Source organism: Chiloscyllium punctatum, chromosome 27, assembly GCF_047496795.1.
Source record: "Chiloscyllium punctatum isolate Juve2018m chromosome 27, sChiPun1.3, whole genome shotgun sequence".
NCBI lineage: Eukaryota > Metazoa > Chordata > Chondrichthyes > Orectolobiformes > Hemiscylliidae > Chiloscyllium > Chiloscyllium punctatum.
Window position 1 is genome coordinate 15,314,972 of NC_092765.1, and position 19,991 is coordinate 15,334,962.

The 19,991-nt window shown below is 44.2% G+C and overlaps 1 protein-coding gene across 1 annotated transcript; it reads right to left on the reverse strand.

Moving 5' to 3' along the window:
• Nucleotides 1–992: 992 nt before the first annotated feature.
• LOC140453448 (F-box only protein 39-like) lies at nucleotides 993–18,889 on the reverse strand. The gene is made up of 5 exons (XM_072548139.1): nucleotides 18,811–18,889; nucleotides 11,353–11,820; nucleotides 10,096–10,668; nucleotides 3,777–3,953; nucleotides 993–1,189 (listed from the first exon to the last, which is right to left on the reverse strand). The coding sequence occupies exons 2-5, from the start codon at nucleotides 11,797–11,799 to the stop codon at nucleotides 1,061–1,063; spliced, it is 1,326 nt and encodes a 441-aa protein (XP_072404240.1). The 5' UTR covers nucleotides 11,800–11,820; nucleotides 18,811–18,889; the 3' UTR covers nucleotides 993–1,060.
• Nucleotides 18,890–19,991: the final 1,102 nt, after the last annotated feature.

Below are 19,991 nucleotides of genomic sequence, written 5' to 3' on the forward strand. Positions count from 1 at the left end.
ATGTAATTTCACCTTTTCGACTGTGCCCTCCTCCAAATAGCTGAGCTGAATAAATGTGGCAGTTACACAGTGTCCAGGTAATCCCTAGTCTGCACTGTTAATGAATGGCATGTCCTCTGCCAACTAATTTGCCAACCCGAACCAGCTCCTGCAGATGACCCCCCTGCTTTCTGTGCATGATTGGGAAGTAACCAACCCTGCACATTTCTACATTAGGATCATTGTTAGGAATACTTTGCTAGGCTCACATTCTTTTGACCTGCTACTCCCTGATATGAACTGAGTTTCTTCTCTGTGTTGGTTAGATCATGTGTCTCTTCCCAGGGCTAAGGAAGCCTGAGGAGTACTTCAAGGTCTAACATATATTGGACACTTATTATAACCACACACACAAATAGAAAAGATGCACGGTACAAAGCAATATGGTAATTGTAACATCGTATATGGTTCTGATCTGCCAATTGGTTTTATAGATGTTTGCTATATTACGTTTCAATTACCCGTTCTCTTAACCAATTGCATTTGCTTACAGCTCTTCTAATCAGCAGATCTGGTACAGCCAAAAGTCTTGAATGAAAATCATTTTAAATATTTATAGCACTAATACATTAAAATGCCTTGGTTGTCTACTGGCTAATAGCAACACATGGGTCGATAATACACAAGATAAGCTTGTGTTTCATAGACTGGGATTTCCATTCTGTTGAATGAATCTCTACAAAAGTGCAGCTTGTTCTATACAATTGCAGAATCGTACCAATGTCCCTGTACCACTTCAAACATGAATTACAGATCCCCAGTCATTTTCTACAGCCAGTGGATTTGTGTCTTAGGTTCCAACTGGCTTCTCATGTTAGGAATAAGAACTGAAATAGTCAGGCGCTACACAAATGTTTTAAATGGTAGGAGATAATTCCCAGTTATTCCTACACATCGTGTACCTCTGATAATATCTTTTTTTTCGGAAGGCTTTATTTGACTGGCAGACAAAATACACTTATTGATTCTTTAACTGCTTAAATGTATCTTAGTTGGATTGTCCATTCAGTGGAGCTGTCCTTTACATCAAGGGGTAAGTAATTACAAAATAATTGAGTTCTGTGTCAATTAGATCTCGGTACTTCATGTACAAGTTACGCAGCAGTTTATCTTCTTCATTTGTTTCATACTTGTGCATGTAGATTCTCACCTGTAGATCAAACAATGTCTCAATCATATCGATAGTCATAAATGTTTTATTACTGCCTGTTGTCACAAGTAAAGTTGTCATAGTTCTACCAGACTATAGGGCTGCTCTCTCATTCGACATGACCAATGGGAGGTTTAATCTGAGGATCACCATGATTCAGGTAAGTGGAGAGTTTGAGAAGGAGTCTCTTTCATGGTAACCTCAGCCAGTGCAGAAATTGAATCCACACAATCGGTGTTACTGTACATTACAAATCAACATTCAGCTAACTGGGCTAACGTTCTGGGTCCAGTGACCCTTCTTCAGAACAGGTGAAGTAACCGAAACATTAACATTTGTTTTTCTCTCCAGAAATGCTGCCAGACCTGCTGAGTACTCCAGCAATTCTGTTTGTGTTTCTCCAAATCCTACATTGTCCACAAAGGATCAGAGGACAGTAACAGGGAAGCGCAAACCCAGAGCTATCTTGCTAACCCAGTAGAGATTTACGTAGCAGCAGAATTTGCTGCTATTCTGATCGAAATTTATAGACAAGGTATTTTCCCGGGGGTGGGGAGTCCAGAATTAGAGGGCATAGGTTTAGGCTAAGAGGGGAAAGATATAAAAGAGATCTAAGGGGCAATGTTTTCATGCAGAGGGTGGTGCATGTATGGAATGAGCTGCTAGATGGGATGGTGGAGACTTGTGCAATTACAGCATTTAATAGGCATCTGGATGGGTATATGAATAGGAAGGGTTTAGAGGGATATGGGGTGGGTGCTGGCAAGTGGGAGTAGATTAGGTTGGGAAATCTGGACGGAAGGGTCTGTTTCTGTGCTGTACAGCTTTATAACTCTGAGACAAGGAATGAAATCTGGGAGATTCCTGGGCGCAGTTTAACAATTCAACCACTAGGAAGCAGAGGTTGACTGTCAAAGATTTATAAAGTGATTTTCACCTTCCGAGAACAGAATTATTTGCAATGTTAATGGAACCTGTGGAAGAAATATATGGCCACACCCACAACACAAAGTGATTAAACTTACCAACATATGAATTAGGAGTGGGTGTAAACATTCAGTCCCTTGAACCTGCTTTACCACCAAATAAAATCATGCTTGATCAGATTGTGGTCTCAATTCCATATTCATGTCAATTGTCGCTAGCCTTTGGCTCCCTCATTAATCAGGAATCTATCTACCTGTGGCTTAAAAGTGTTTAATGGGCTCACTCGCATCATTTTCTGGGAGATTTCCAAAACATCTGCAAGAAAACTGTCTCATAAAAGAGAGTCCCATTATCTTTAAACTGTGTTCCTAGTCCTAGTCTGTCCCAGGGCAACAATCCTTTCAGCATCCACCATGTTGGACCTCACAGAATCTTAAATGTTTCAGAATGATCTCCTCTCATTCCTCTACATTCCAAAAAATAGAGACCCTGCTTATCTGACCTTTCCATCTAATCCCCTGGGGCAGCACAGTGGCTCAATGGTTAGCACTGTTGCCTCACAGCACCTGGGACCTGGGTTCAATTCCCACCTCAGGCGAATGTCTGTGTGGAGTTTGTATGTTGTCCCTGTGTCTGCGTGGGCTTCGTCCCACAGACCAAAGATGTGTAGGTTAGGTGAATTGGCCATGCTAAAATTGCCCATAGTGTTAGGTGCATTAGTCGGGGTAAATGTAGGGGAATGGGTCTGGGTGGGTTGCTCTTATGGAGGGTCGGTGTGGACTAATTGGGCCAAAGGGCCTGTTTCCACGCTGTAAGTAATCTAACCCAGGGATCAGTGATTAGGGATTACTCATTCACAAAGGACTTCAGGATTTGAAATAATAAACAGGGACAGAAGGTCAAACAGCATCAGGGGTATGTTTTCACCGCAATAAAAGCCAAACACAACAACAGCTCTAGATTCTGGGATAAAAACCCAGCAATTGTTGAGTAACCTCTTCAGAATGAGAAACATATTGCTGGACAATTGGGGGCCTGGTTGACCAGCAGTAAACCCAGGCAGTAAAAGGATTCTGTCAGTGACTACGCCTTTGCTCATGTTTAAAAGGCCCATTTAATAGAGTCATAAAGTCATACAGCATGGAAACAGACCCTTTGGACCAAGTTGTCCATGTCGACCAAGTTTCCCAAACTAAACCAGTCCCACTCGTCTGCAGTTGGCCCATATCCCTCTAAACCTTTCACATTCATGCATCTGTCCAAATACCTTTTCAATGCTGTAACCCGCATCTGCCACTTTCCTCTGGCAATTCATTCCATACATGAACCACCCTCTGTGTGAAAAAGTTGCTCCTCAGATCTCTCTTAAGACTTTCTCCTCTTACCTTAAAATTATGCCCGTAGTTTTGAACTCCCACACCCTAGGGGAAAGACCTTGACATTCACCTTCTTTATGCCCCTCGTGATTTTATAAACCTCTATGAGATCACCCCTCTACCTCCTACGTTCCAGTAAAAAAAGTCTCGGCCTATCAGCATTTTATAACTCGAACCTACCATACCCAGCAACATGCTGGTAAATCTTTTCTAAACCATCTCCACCTTAATAATATCCTTTTTATATCAGGGCGACCAGAATTTAATAAAGATGGTTGCTCTACCTTAAGGGTGCGGAAGTTGGATTTTCCCTCCTGACGATACTGTAGCATTGTCTCAATGAACTTAATGCTGAGGAAAGCCCAAACCTTCATGTAGTGCAGTCGTTCACATATTAACACCAGCTGCAGTAATTCATCATCTATCCGTTCATGACTATTATTAAATTCCAATGTCAATTTCTGGCAAAGAAAAATCAAAATCTCAGAATGAGGAATGTGCAAATCATAGACATAGCTAATATAAGTTTAAGAGAACCAGTGTCTATCCTACTGTAATGGTGCATTCTAAAACTTAACATTAACTCTCCAATATTTATCAGACTCCTCTGAATAGCCTTTTTTTTAACTTCAGCTTTCAGACATTTACAGGATTTTATTGTCTCTCTAGCTGCTTATTACAGGGTGAGAATTTCTTTTGATTCCCAATTATATTTTAATTTCTTAACACGAACAACAAAAAAGGAGAATTGTGTACTGCAGAGCAGCATTTCGTTTGGAACATCAGTCGACGAACCTGGATCAGCCAAGACAGGACCTCATCGTATGCCATCCCATCATCCGCAAAATAGCTGTACCAGTCAAGGTGAGGATTTCTAAGTGAAGTTGTTGATGAAATATACTGAGATGTCAAAGCACAATAACAAAGATGGGTCCCTTAGTTGGCATTAATTCATCTGAAAAGATGATGGACTGCGCCGAGGATATGCATTACTTCTGGATTGACATCATCTATTGGATTTGGAGAGGCTGCACTGTGAGTGACAGTACTTGCAGCAACTAACCCAATGAACCAGGTTGGCCTGACTCTGACCAGTGACTTTTCTTTCAAGGGGTTCTCTTCTCTGCCATCCAACCACTTCTTTTGCTCACTGCTTTATTTCCACACCTTTCCTATTTGGTTGTCAGAGTAGGGTGGTAGGGAAGCAACTGTACAAGGTGCTGGCAGGATCACATCTGGCGTTCCGAGAGCAGTTTTGGTTCCTTATTTCAGGAAATGTCATTGGAGGCAGTTCAAGAAGATTCACTCTTACGATCCCCGGATGGGAGGGATTGTCTTATGAGCAAAGGCTAAACAGGTAGGGACTCTACTCACTGCAGTTTAGAAGAATGAGAGATGATCAAATTGAATCAGATGGGATTCTTTAAGGGGCTTGACAGGGTAAATGCTGAGAGGATGTTTCCCCCCTTGGGAGAGTCTAAGACCAGAGAGCATAGTCTCAGGATAAAGGGGAGCTATTTTAAGATTGAGACAAGGATGAATTTCTTCTCTCAGAGAGTTGTGACTCTTTGAAACTCCTTGTTACAGAGAGCTGTGGAGGCAGGGTGCTTGTGTATATTTAGGGATGAGGTGGATTCTTGATTAGTTGGGGAATTGAGGATTATTGGGAAAGGGTAGGAAAGTGGACATGAGGAATGTCAGATCAGCCATGATGCTAATGATTGGCGGAGCAGGTCTGAGGGGCCAAATGGCCTTCTCCTGTCCCTATTTGTTATGCTCTTGTCTCCAGAACCTCCTCTTAACAATGAGGACTTCCCAGGCATCAATTCCAATCCTGGTCAAACTCGAGACCTCACTTACAGATACCCTTGTATCACAGACATGGGCAACCTGTTAGTCTTGCGCCCATAACTGCATGGACAAGGTACTGCCAGCCTTTGGGGCAATGGCCAACAGCCACTCAGCTCACAAAGCAAAACCAATGAAGTAACCACTGACTCACAAGGGCAAGCAGATAGCGAACTCCTGCACCCTGATGCACAGTGTAATGATATTTTGCTTATCGACTGCCACGCTATTCAATCCTTTAAATGTTGAAGATGAAAAACACACCTTTCTCGTGTGGATTCAACACAGACCTAACATGTGGAAGATCACTTTCCTGTAATGTAGAACTGCATAAACTCATCAATCTGGGCTTAAGCTAAGACCGCTGACTTTCCAATCATTAGTTTGATAATGAATGGTTTATGGGTGGAATGAACTGCCAGAGAAAGTGGTGGATGCAAATACAGTTGCAACATTTAAAAGACATTTGGATAAGTTCATGAATAGGAAAGGTTTGGAGGGATATAGGCCAGGAGCAGGCAGGTGGGACTAGTTTAGTTTGGGATTATAATTGGCATGGACTGGTTGGACTGAAGGGTCTGTTTTCCGTGCTGTATGAATCCATGATACTATTAAGATGATCATAGCAAGTCAAAATGAAGAAAATGAAATGATAAACTTAATTACACCTTTTCTTTTGTCAATAACATTTTTTTATTTAATGTAAAGTTTGAAAATAAAGAAATGTGATAACTGCTCTTAAAAATAGATTGGCATCAGTGGAAAGAACTTGGCCTTGTGTTTTTCTTTTGCCAATCCTCAATTTTTTTCAATGGACATTGATTCTTGGGCGGGCTCCAGTAGGTGCCTTACTGGTTAGTCATTCTCCATGGTGGAGTAATAAAGCAGTTTGATTGTAGAGGGCGTTGCAAGCAAGGATATCTCAGTCATCACTCAGGGGCTGCACACACACATCCTCTAGCCAGGAAGAGGGGCTCACTGCATTTTGACCCAGAGCACGGACCCTGAACCATTTTCCTCTCACTGGTTTAAAGGCTTATGTACCAAGCTTTGGATATGAATCTGTTCTGCATGGCACAGTTAAATTGGTTTGACCAACACGAACCCTGCAGAGTTGTGTCACCAAAGTGACCATTTTGCCACAGCGTTGTCAGGCAGACAAATTGTAAATCTCAAGCAACTTATCTCAGACTCCAGTGGTGCAGTGGTACATAGAACATAGATTTTGCGCCGACCGAAGCCTACCTAACCTACACTAGCCCAATAATCTCCATATGCTTGTCCAATGCCCGCTTAAATGCCCATAAAGAGGGAGAGTCCACTACTGTTACTGGCAGGACATTCCATGAGCTCACAACCCGCTGAGTAAAAAATCTACCCCTAACATCTGTCCTATACCTACCACCCCTTAATTTAAAGCTGTGTCCCCTAGTAACAGCTGACTCCATACGCGGAAAAAGGTTTTCACTGTCAACCCTATCTAAACCCCTAATCATCTTGTACACCTCTATCAAATCTCCCCTAAACCTTCTTTTCTCCAATGAGAAAAGTCCCAAGTGCCTCAGCCTTTCCTCATACGATCTTCCTACCATACCAGGCAACATCCTGGTAAACCTCCTCTGCACCCGTTCCAATGCCTCCACATCCTTCCTATAATATGGCGACCAAAACTGCACACAATACTCCAGATGAGGCCGCACCAGAGTCTTATACAACTGTAACATGACCTCAGGACTCCGGAACTCAATTCCTCTACCAATAAAGCCCAGTACACCATATGCCTTCTTCACAGCACTATTTACCTGGGTGGCAACTTTCAGAGACCTGTGTACATGGACACCAAGATCCCTCTGCTCATCCACACTACCAAGTAGTCTACCATTAGCCCAGTAATCCATCTTCTTGTTACTCCTACCAAAGTGAATGACTTCACACTTAGCTACATTGAATTCCATTTGCCACCTTACTGCCCAGCTCTGCAACTTATCTATATCCCACTGTAATCTGCCACATCCTTCTTCGCTGTCCACAACTCCACCGACTTTCATGTCATCCGCAAACTTGCTCACCCAGCCTTAAGCCCCTCCTCCAGGTCATTTATAAAAATGACAAACAGCAATGGTCCCAAAACAGATCCTTGTGGAACACCGCTAGTAACTGCGCTCCAAGATGAACCTATACCATCAACTACTACCCTCTGCCTCCTTCCAGCCAGCCAATTCCTAATCCAAACCTCTAATGCACCCTCAATGCCATACCTCCGTAATTTTTGCAGTAGCCTACCATGGGGTACCTTATCGAACGCCCTGCTAAAATCCATATACACCACATCCAATGCTTTACCCTCGTCCACTTCCTTGGTCACCTTCTCAAAGAATTCAATAAGGTTTGTGAGGCACGACCTGCCCTTCACAAAACCATGCTGACTATCCTTGATCACATTATTCCTATCCAGATGTTCATAAATCCTATCCCTTACAATTCTCTCTAAGACTTTGCCCACAACAGAAGTGAGACTCACTGGCCTATAGTTACTAGGGCTATCCCTACTCCCCTTCTTGAACAAGGGGACCACATTCGCTATCCTCCAGTCTTCTGGCACTATTCCCGTAGACAACAACGTCATAAAAATCAAGGCCAATGGCTCCGCTATCTCCTCCCTAGCTTCCCAGAGGATCCTAGGATAAATGCCATCAGGCCCAGGGGACTTATCTATTTTCATCCTTTCCAGTATTCCCCAGACCTCTTCCCTACATACCTCAAGGCCATCCATTCTAATCACTTGTGACTCAATATTCACATCAGCAACAGTGTCCTGTTCCTGAGTGAATACTGACAAAAAGTATTGATTTAGTGTCTCACCAATCTCCTCCGCCTCCACACACAACTTCCCACTACTATCCTTAACTGGACCGATACCTATCCTAGTCATCCCTTTATTCCTGACATACTTATAGAAAGCCTTTGGATTTTCCCTAATCCGACCAACTAAGGACTTTTCATGTCCCCTTCTCGCTGCTCTTAGCTCTCTCTTTAGATCCTTCCTGGCTACCTTATAACTCTCAATCGCCCCAACTGAACCTTCACGCCTCATCTTTACATAGGCCGCCCTCTTCCCTTTTACAAGGGATTCCAATTCCTTATTAAACCACGGCTCCCTCACAAGACCCTTTACTCCCTGCCTGACTGGTACATACTTATCAAGGACACCCATTAGCTGTTCCTTGAACAATCTCCACATATCATTTGTGTTCTTCCCTTGAAGCCTATTTTTCTAATCCACACATCCTAAGTCATGCCTCACCACATCATAGTTTCCCTGCCCCCAGCTATAACTGTTGCCCTGCAGTACACACTTATCCCTCTCCATCACTAGAGTAAAAGTCACCGAGTTGTGGTCACCGCCCCCGAAGTGCTCACCTACCTCCAAGTCTAACACCTGGCCTGGTTCATTACCTAGAACCAAATCCAGTATAGCCTCACCTCTTGTTGGCCTGTCTACATATTGTGTCAGGAAACACTCCTGCACACATTGGACAAACACCGACCCATCTAACGAACTCGAGCTATAGCTTTCCCAGTCAATATCTGGGAAGTTAAAGTCCCCCATAACAACCACCTTGCTACTTTCACTCTTCTCCTGAATCATCCTCGCAATACTTTCCTCTACTTCTCTCGGAGTATTAGGAGGCCTGTAGAAAACTCCTAACAGGGTGACCTCACCTTTCCTATTTCTAACCTCCGCCCACACTACCTCAGATAGCAAGTCTTCCTCCATCACCCTTTCTACTGCTGTAATACTATCCTTGACAAGCAATGCCACACCTCCCCCTCTTTTACCCCCATCTCTGACCCTACTAAAACTTTTAAACCCTGGAACCTGCAACAGCCATTCCTGTCCCTGTTCTACCCACGTCTCTGTAATGGCCACAACATCGAAGTCCCAGGTACCAACCCATGCTGCAAGCTCACCTACCTTATTTCTTATACTTCTGGCATTGAAGTATACACACTTCAAGCCACCTTCCTGTTTACAGGCACCCTCCTTCGAGATCGATGCCATGGTTCCTAACCTCCCTACACTCAAGGTCCTGTACCCTAAAGCTACAGTCCAGGTTCCCATGCCCCTGCAGAGTTAGTTTAAACCCTCCCAAAGAGCACTAGCAAACCTCCTCCCAAGGATACTGGTGCCCCTCAGGTTCAGGTGTAGACCATCCTGTTTATAGAGGTCCCACCTTCCCCAGAAAGAACCCCAGTTATCCAGAAACCGGAATCCCTCCCTCCTGCACCATCCCTGTAGCTACGCATTTAACTCTTCTCTCTCCCTATTCCTCGACTGTCTATTACGTGGCACGGGTAACAAATCAGAGACAACGACTCTTTTCGTTCTAGCTCTGTGCTTCCAACCTAGCTCCCTGAAAGCCTGCCTAACATCCTCACCCCTCTTCCTACCTATGTCATTGGTGCCAATGTGGATCACGATCTGGCGTTGCTCCCCCTCCCCCTTGAGGACCCAGAAAACACGGGTACTATCCCCACCTCTAGACCTGGAGGCTTCTGTCCAAGCCCTACCAGCTCCAGTGGTGTGTACAAACATCTCTGAACACATTGATTAGAAAGTATCTGTTTCAGAGTTACTGAATGGAGAGTTACTGAAATGTTGCGTGTGTGGGATTAGCTAGTCTGACCTGAATGGTTTAAATATTGAACTTGCACTGAGCTGGTCCTTGACCACACGTTTGAAATCCCTCTTACCTGTAGTGTATTCTTGTAATGTGGAATTAGATCAGTCAGGGTGGGTTTCATTGTCCAGTCGGGATCACTGAAGTAACAGCTCCTAAAATTTAAACTCCTCACTGGGATCTCTGGCACCAAAATCCGAGTCAGGCGATCATTCTTCATCACAAGCTCAAAATAAAAGTTGACCTTCAGATTGATAGCCCGCTTAGCGAGTTTGGACCAGGAAAGCCCCCACACAACCTGATTGTGGGGATCGTGGATATGGCATTTAATGTTCATGGTCCTGAGGGTCTGGTAGCAGCTTTCACACAGGGTGTCCAGGAGGTCATCAGAGATGCAGTTGTAGTTGATCGAAAGGCTGCTCAGATTGCAGAAGCTGCGAATAATCTTAGGGAAGGTGGGGTTGGCGTAGATGGCTAGGTGATGGCTGAAGAAATCTTCGATGTTGAGCTCAGCGATGGAGCTCCTGTTCCTCTGGTGGATCAGCGAGTTTAAGATGGAAAAGCCCTGTTCTATGCCTAACCGTGCCCCCCTCAGGTTGAAGGACTGGAGATGTCTGCACTCACGTCGGAGGAAGAAGTTCAGACTCTTTAAGGAAAGGGAAAAGAATGTACTGGATCAATTTTCAGTTCAATCTGTATGACAGCATTACACATTTCAAGTAAATACAGATCATAAATCTGTACAGAAACTGCTACAGTTTCTCTCATTTCCAAATTCAGCATGTCACATTGGTTCATCCTCCTCAAAGAAACATGAAGTGCTGAGTGTTACTTAGCTTTACAGACATTACATTTTCAATCTTATTTTTGAGGCTTGTGGCAGTGAATGGTGTTATTTTGTTTACATTACCAGAACCAGGTAGGAGTTTCATGGTGAATGGGAGGGCTTTAAGGGGTGTTGTGGATTTCAGGTGCACAGGTCCCTGAAAGTGGAGTCACAAGTAGACAGGGCAGTGAAGAAGGCTTTTGGCACACTGGCCTTCATCAGTCAGGTGGACATCGACTGGCCACTCTGCCCATTCCCGAGGTGCCATTTTTGGGCATGCTCCAGCATGGAGATTATTTGGAGATGCCCTGTGGAAAGGGCCCAGGGAAGGAAACGGCAACTTGCTTACTCGTTTACACCTTCTGGTGGGAGTAGACGTTAATGTGGGAAGACCCAATCACTCAGTGTATACAGCCTTAAAAAGGTGCTGTAGTGTTCCCTTGACAGGAGCTTCCATTAAATACAAACTGAACCTTGCAACTGAAATCAAGGATAAGACCTTACCTTTAGGAAGGCATTCCTAACGGACGAACTCCACACAAGGCGGTCCAATTCTAAATGTTGGATGGTGAATGACTTTAATCTGTTATTTTCATTTCCCAAACGCGCCAGGAAACTCCTCATTGTTATTTGGAATCTCCGTGTCAGAAGAGAGTTGTACGGATTCATGAATTTAATCTCGCAGTTTACCAGATATCTGCCGAACTTCTTGGCGTACCAGATGGCTGACTCGTACTCAGCCCGACGGTACTTAGATGGCCTCCCGCAGAAGGTGAACGTTCTGGATCTCCACAAAGCAGGTGAATGCATCACGTGGTTCCAGCATTTGCATACCAGTGCTGCCCGGACCCTGTCTTGATCCCCAAGCCATCGGAACACCTGCCTCAGGGATACCTCTGGTAACTCACTCCAGTTTCCTGCATCCGTAGATTGGTCATGACATATCTCCATCCTGTTCAGTCAGAATGAACACTGCCATTGACATGGATTAAAAACACAAGCACTAGTTAGGTCAGAAGCCAGTTCAAGTGTCAATCAGATAGTTCAGGGCCAGCTCACTTTTGTACAACTTTACTGAAGGGCTCATTATTACTCACTAATTGGAGTGCCAACCTACTGGTAATACCGAGTAAGATTTACAATAGAGATCAGCAATATATTTGCTCAGATTTTCAATTGCCCACAGACACAGAAAATACCCACACTTTAAGGATATAGAGTAGGCCAGTGAGGACTCAGATGAGGAGAATTGTCTTCACTTAACAAATAGTGAGCCTGAGAAATTCTCTGCCACAGAAAGCAATTGAGACCAAAACATTGAATTCTTTCAAAAAGGAGTTAGATATAGTTCTTAAGGGATCAAAGGGTACGGGGAGAAAACATGTACAGGGGGCTGAGTTGGATGATCATCCATGATCACATTAAATGGAGTGAGCAGGCTTGAAGGGCCAAATGGCCTGATCCTGTTCCTATTTCGATGTTCCTATGTTTCTACTCCTGGATTGCATGTCAGTATCCTAATGTCTCTGAAATTAATTGCCATTTTCAGCGTGTTGGGCAAGAGGGAGAGGAAGGTCAGGAACATGCTTGTCTCCAATTAATGGCCAGATAATCTCTCTGAGAAGCTTGTTAACAGGCTAGGGAGGGCAAGAAAGTGATTTTAAAACTAAACCAAACAGCCTGGTGTCCAGTATACATGGCTACTGGGTTCAATGGGGGCAGACGCTAACTGGTTTCACCTAGAATCCCTATAGTGTGGAAGCAGGCCCTTTGGCTGAACAAGTCCACACCAACCCTCCAAACAGTATTCCACCCAAATCCATTTCCTTACCTTATTACTCTATATTTAACCCTGACGAACACACCTAGCCTACACAACCCTGAACACTATGAGCAATTTAGCATGGCCAATTCACCTACCCTGCATGTCTTTGGACTGTGGGTGGAAACCAGAGCAAACCCAGGTATACACAGGGAGAATGTGCAAACTCCATACAGACAGTCACCCGAGGCAGGAACTGAACCCGGTGCTGTGAGGCAGCAGTGCTCACCACTGAGCTACTGTGCCACATTTTGTTTTAGCAACGAGATGGTCTTATTGTGAATGGGATGTAGTGCCATTTGCATGTGGTGAGTCTGCTGACCCTCTGAGGAACGTGTGTCGCCCTTACCCCATTTGAAAGCATTGGCAGGCCCCATCATGGCTGCTATCTGCTTTTGCCACCCTCACTCTCTGCTGGTTGCTCCCACCCCCAAGTAACAGTCCTTTCTATCAAATGGACATCAAGTTCACCTCTGTCCAAAACAGGGTGTTTACATTTAAGGACTAGCTTGCCTGACTCACATGGCACAGAATGGTGTTTAAACCCTCGATTGAAAATCAAGTCCAAAATACCTCATTAAATTCAGGTCACACAATTCTTGGAAACTTTCACATCAGTCTCTCTCCCATTAGAAATTTCTCTAATAACAATAATATCCACCTTTCAGTAGCTACGTACATTAAATGTAAGAATACTACCCAGCTGAGTGTACCACCCAATAGGTTTGTCTGTAATGACAAGAGTTTTATCCTCGCAAATCTCTGTGGCCCCTCTAGCTGAGCTCTTCCATTCAAGTGGGCCATTGCTGACAAGCATCCCAATTCAATTTTTCTAATTTCTGGGATAGTGCGGTGGCTCAGTGGTTAGCACTGCTGCCTCACAGCACCAGGGACCCAGGTTCAATCTCAGCCTCAGGTGGCTGTCAGTGTGGAGTTTGCAAATTCCTCCATTGCTCTAGTTTCTTCCCATAGTCCAAAGATGTGCAGGTTCGGTGGATTGGCCATGGGAAATGCAGGGCCGTGGGGATAGGTTGAGGGGAGGGGGGGTGGTGGGGAGGGGTTGGTCTGAGTGGAATGCTCTTGGGTTGGGGGGTGTCGGTGACGTGGACTTGATGGGCCAAATGGTCTGCTCTCACATGGTAGGGATTCTATGACTTTCATCTGCATCCATCCAGAAGGACATGGGTGGCAGGCAGGTAGATGGGAACACCAGCATCTATGTGGTGTTCTACCTACCCCCAACATCCAGCCCTGGCAATCTATTGTCAGTCCTTTACTGTTGCTGGGTTCAAGTCTTGGAGTTGCCTTCCTAACATTATTGAGAGTGTGCCCATCACCCCTGCTGCCCCATACCCCATTCCCAAACAATAGCTGTACAGGAAAGCAGCTCAACTTCCATCTCAAAGGCAACTTGGGATGGTCAATAAATGCTGGCCTAACCAGTAACACTGGTAAACTAATTGAGAAAAAAAATCTTGATAACTAAAATCTACCACATCTATAGTTATCTATCTCAATCTTGAAAGTTTTAATTGCCTCATCATCCATACACTTCGTACAAAAATAAAATTGTTTCCCGATTTTCTTCATGAACGGTTTCATTCTAAATTCAATCTTGTATTCTCAAGGAAGCAGTGGTTAGCACTGCTGCCTCACAGCGCCAGAGACCCGGGTTCAATTCCCGCCTCAGACGACTCTCTGTGTGGAGTTTGCACATTCTCCCCATGTCTGCGTGGGTTTCCTCCGGGTGCTCCGGTTTCCTCCCACACTCCAAAGATGTGCAGGTCAGGTGAATTGGCCATGCTAAATTGCCCGTGGTGTTAGGTAAAGGGGTATGGGTAGATGTAGGGGTATGGGTGGGTCGCGCTTTGGCGGGGCGGTGTGGACTTGTTGGGCCGAAGGGCCTGTTTCCACACTGTAAGTAATCTAATCTAATCTAATCTAATCTAATCTAATCGCTATATTTTGGCAATCCGCCCAAACAATTAACACTCTGAACTTACATCATTCTGGCTAACACCCCCTCCATGTCCTCTTGAATCTTCCTCGTCTTAAAATAAAATACTGTCCTTATTCCAAAAGCACAACACAACCAAACACAAGTTGCTTCCTCCTTTTCCATTCCAATCTCCCTGGCTCAAAGCTCAAGGAATACTTGGCTCTGTGATTTTTTATCACATCTGTTTCCCCTTCTTACTAAATGGCCTCCCAAATCACATCCTTCTTCTTCAGTTTCCTAATATCACATTACTTAAAAAATGTAACTGTTTGCGTACAGTGTGCATAAGCTCATATTTTCCAACATCAAACTGTCACAGTTTCTCGCGCTCCTTATAACCTGTCTACGTGCTGTTGTTAGGCTAATTATGAGCCTCCCTTCCTTTCCTACAGCTGTTTTCAGGATTGGAGTTTGTCACCAATAACCATACTTGTGGTCCAGATTTTAGCTCACAAGTTTTTTCTGGGAATTTATATCAACCTCTGACCTCATTTGCCTTCCTTTCTTTTCTCTATGTCGAACTGTCCATTATTTATGTAATATTGCATTTAATTGTCAAGTATGTAAGCAAGTTACTCATTAAACCCAATTAATCTATAGAATCACAGAATAGTCACAACACAAGAGGTCATCCATCCTATCATGTGCGTGCTGGTTCCTTGAATGAGCAACTCACCTGGTACCACACTGCAGGGGGAAGGGAAATTACGATGCTGTAAGACAGGATTTGAGGAGCATACGTTGGGAGCATAGGCTGTCAGGGAAGGATGTGGTGGAAATGTGGAACTTTTTCAAGGAGCAGATACGACGTGTCCTTGATATGTATGTACCGATCAGGCAGGAAAGAAATGGTCGTGTGAGGGAGCCTTGGTTGACGAGGGAGGTTGAATGTCTAGTAAAGAGGAAGAAGGAGGCTTACATAAGGTTGAGGAAACAAGGTTCAGACAGAGCAGTGGAGGGATACAGGATAGCCAGAAGGGACCTGAAGAAAGGGATTAGGAGAGCTAAGAGAGGGCATGAAAAATCCCTGGCGGATAGGATCAAGGATAACCCCAAAGCATTCTATGCGTATGTGAGAAACCTGAGAATGACGAGAACGAGGGTAGGTCCGATCAAGGACAGTGGTGGGAGACTGTGTATTGAGTCGGAAGAGATAGGAGAGGTCTTGAACAAGTACTTCTCTTCAGTATTTACGAATGAGAGGGACCGTATTGTTGAAGAGGAGAGCGTGAAACGGACTGATAAGCTAGAAGAGATACCTGTTAGGAAGGAAGATGTGTTGGACATTTTGAACAACTTGAGGATAGACAAGTCCCCCGGGCCTGACGGGATATATCCTAGGATTATGTGGGAAGCAAGAGAGGAAATTGCAGTACCGTTGGCAATGATCTTCTCGTCTTCACTGGCAACTGGGGTGGTACCAGGGGACCGGAGAGTAGCGAATGTTGTGCCCCTGTTCAAAAAAGGGAATAGGGATAACCCCGGGAATTACAGGCCAGTTAGTCTTACTTCTGTGGTAGGCAAAGTAATGGAAAGGGTACTGAGGGATAGGATTTACGAGTATCTGGAAAGACACTGCTTGATTAGGGACAGCCAGCACGGATTTGTGAAGGGTAGGTCTTGCCTTACAAGTCTTATTGAATTCTTCGAGGAGGTGACCAAGCATGTGGATGAGGGTAGAGCAGTGGATGTAGTGTACATGGATTTTAGTAAGGCATTTGATAAGGTTCCCCATGGTAGGCTTATGCGGAAAGTCAGGAGGCATGGGATAGAGGGAAATTTGGCCAATTGGATAGAAAACTGGCTAACCGGTCGAAGTCAGAGAGTGGTGGTAGATGGTAAATATTCAGCATGGAGTCCAGTTACAAGTGGAGTTCAGCAGGGATCAGTTCTGGGTCCTCTGCTGTTTGTAATTTTTATTAATGACTTAGATGAGGGAGTCGAAGGGTGGGTCAGTAAATTTGCAGATGATACAAAGATAGGTGGAGTTGTGGACAGTGAGGAGGGCTGTTGTCGGCTGCAGAGGGACTTAGATATGATGCAGAGCTGGGCTGAGGAGTGGCAGATGGAGTTCAACCCTGCCAAGTGTGAGGTTGTCCATTTTGGAAGAACAAATAAGAATGCAGAATACAGGGTTAATGGTAGGGTTCTTGGTCAGGTGGAGGAACAGAGGGATCTTGGGGTCTATGTACATAGATCTTTGAAGGTTGCCACTCAGGTGGATAGAGTTTGTAAGAAGGCCTATGGAGTATTATCGTTCATTAGCAGAGGGATTGAATTCAAGAGTCGTGAGGTGATGTTGCAGCTGTACAGGACTTTGGTTAGGCCACATTTGGAGTACTGTGTGCAGTTCTGGTCGCCTCACTTTAGGAAAGATGTGGAAGCTTTGGAGAGGGTGCAGAGAAGATTTACCAGGATGTTGCCTGGAATGGAGAGTAGGTCGTACGAGGATAGATTGAGAGTTCTCGGCCTTTTCTCGTTGGAACGGCGAAGGATGAGGGGTGACTTGATAGAGGTTTATAAGATGATCAGAGGAATAGATAGAGTAGACAGTCAGAAACTTTTTCCCCGGGTACAACAGAGTGTTACAAGGGGACATAAATTTAAGGTGAAGGGTGGAAGGTATAGGGGAGATGTCAGGGGTGGGTTCTTTACCCAGAGAGTGGTGGGGGCATGGAATGCGCTGCCCGTGGGAGTGGTAGAGTCAGATTCATTGGCGACCTTTAAGCGGCATTTGGATAGGTACATGGATGGGTGCTTAATCTAGGATAGAAGTTCGGCACAACATCGTGGGCCGAAGGGCCTGTTCTGTGCTGTATTGTTCTATGTTCTATGTTCTATGTTCTATGCCCCATAACTCCCTCTCTTTTCAGATAACAATCTGATTCTATCCAGAAGGCCATACTCTAAGACCAAGCATTCCCAACCATTTGCTGCATGGGGATCTTTCTCTTCATATCTGGGGTTTAGAAGGATATGCACCAAATGCAAGCAAGTGTGACTAGTATAGTTTGGGAAACTTGGCCGAATTGGACCAAAGGATCTCTTTCTGTGCTGTAGGTCTCTATAAATACGTTTTGTTTGGATTTACCATAAATCTCAGCTTTCTCATTCTCAAACATTTCACTGATGGGGATAGCTTCTGTCCACTCTCTCCAGACCCCTCGTGATTTGGAACATATCTATTAAATTCACTCAACTTTCTCTTCCCCGAAGAAAGAGCCACAGAATCTCGTCTTTCCACCTAAAGGTTCTCATTGCTGGAAGCATCCTTGTGAATTGTTTCTGGGTCTTTCCAATACTCTTCCCATCTCTCCTAAAGTGTGACATGCAGAATGAAATGCAATGCTCTAGCTAGGGTGGCACGGTGACTCAGTGGTTGGCACTGCTACCTCACACCACCAGGGACCCAGGTTCAATTCTAACTTCAGATGACTGTCTGTGTGGAGTTTGCATGTTTGCCCCCATGTCTGAATGGGTTTCCTCCAGGTGCTCCAGTTTCCTCCCACTGTCCAAACATGTGCAGGTTTGATGGATTGGCCATACTAAATTGCCCCTAGTGTACCAGATTGTGCAGGCTAGTTGGATTAGCCACAGGAGATGCAGGGGTAGGGGATGGGTCGAGGTGGAATGCTCTTCAGTGGGTTGGTATGGACTTGATGGGTTGAATGGCCATTTTCCATGCTGTATGGTAGGGAGACCTTCCCTCGTGCTCCACACTAGTTTATCACAGCCTCCTCACTCTTCTATACCCCTAGTAATAACCCTAAGGAAATGATATTTCATAGCTAACACATTTTCTCCACTTGTGTGTGTTTGCAAACTATAGTGTCGACATTTCTCGTTCAATCTTGCTGTCAGCTGTTGCAATGTTAATGGCAGACTTTGGCTGATACAGAAATGTGTAGGGTGACTTTCTGAAGCATTCCATTATATTGTCATCTTCTATATAAAAAGTCATATTCTTTATAAAATGAGCAGGTTATTAATGAATAATTCCAGAAAACTTCAAACTGTTTGAAACCAATAATTGAGAATAGTGGAATAGCTCGAACAATTTCCAATGTGATATATACAAAGTAGGTTCACCATAATGAAAATAATCACAGGCTTGGTTTAGTAATAGGTGTTAGTAACTTACCAGCTAATTCATCAATAAGAGACTCGTCACATCACACTCCAGCTTAAAGAATAACTATAAATTCAGTCAAATATCAATATCTTCTTGAAGGATTGTTCTAAGCACAGACTGAGAACCAGTTGTGTTGGTGGTAGTTTTCATCAAATTGCACTTCCCCACAAACACTTGGTTCACTGTCAATCAAGACCCCTTTCACTATTAACTGTGAATCAAAGTTTCTCTCCTGTGCTGCCATTAAAACTGATCAAGTGATGTCTCACGGTGTTATCAGATCATAGCAACCTCTGTGACATCATGTCATGATTGTTACATTTCACTTTGTGTCAGTGTTGTTAAAATTCCCAGACTGAAATTTGTTAGCTGATTAAAAAAGGAGTCATTTTCACTCTGCCAGCGAGCGTGGACTTGTTCAGAAACCACCAGAACTGTGAGAGTCGGGATGTTTCTTACTGCAGGACCCTCAGGAATTTGAACTTTCAAGTCTCCACATCAATCTTAAACTGCCAAAGCAGGGATTCCCAAAGAGGAGGTGAAATTTGGGTGCCGCAAGTTTTAAAGTAGCAATGAATAATTCCCACCCACATTCTCCTCCTCCTCCTCCTCCTCCCCACTCCCCCATTGCTTTGCTCCTTCACAAATTTTCTCCCTCACACTTCTCCAGTTCTCCCTGAGGAATTTCAAGCCTGATGTGGAGTTCAGAAAGAAGCACTGTTTTTGGTGAAACAAAACGATCACGTGGGGCCTTTGTAACCTATGATGCAGTTACAGTACAAATTGACACATTTCACTAAAAGCAATCTACATTTACTTTTAAAATGCCTTCTGTTCCTGAGTCAACTGGTTGACCAGTGCTGGTCTCCAGCAATTACGTTGGTCTAGAGAAAGGACTTGTTCATCGAGCAAAAAAAAACAAAGACCCGCAAATGCTAGAAATCAAGAATTGTTGGAAAAAAACTCAACAGGCTTGGCAGTATCTGTGGAGAGAAAGCAGAGTTAAAGTTTTGGGTCCAGTGACCCTCCTTCATATTTTTACAGCCATCTCTGGTTTTGTTTCTGATTTGCTCATTGTGTCACTTTTCAACAATCATATTGGTTAAAGATGTTCACAGAACCATTTGGGAGACTGAAGCTTACCTTGTGTGTACCTCATTTACTGTTGGCCAATTTGACCAGGCTAATGA

Bases quoted from the DNA above. Each gene is read 5' to 3' on its own strand.
- LOC140453448 (XM_072548139.1), bottom strand. From the start codon at position 11,799: ATGGAGATATGTCATGACCAATCTACGGATGCAGGAAACTGGAGTGAG. The intron at 10,669-11,352 runs GTAAGGTCTTAT...CTTTCCTTAAAG, and splicing joins TTAGGAATGCCTTCCTAAAG to AGTCTGAACTTCTTCCTCCG. The intron at 1,190-3,776 runs GTAGAGCAACCA...TTTGATCTACAG, and splicing joins CCAACTTCCGCACCCTTAAG to GTGAGAATCTACATGCACAA.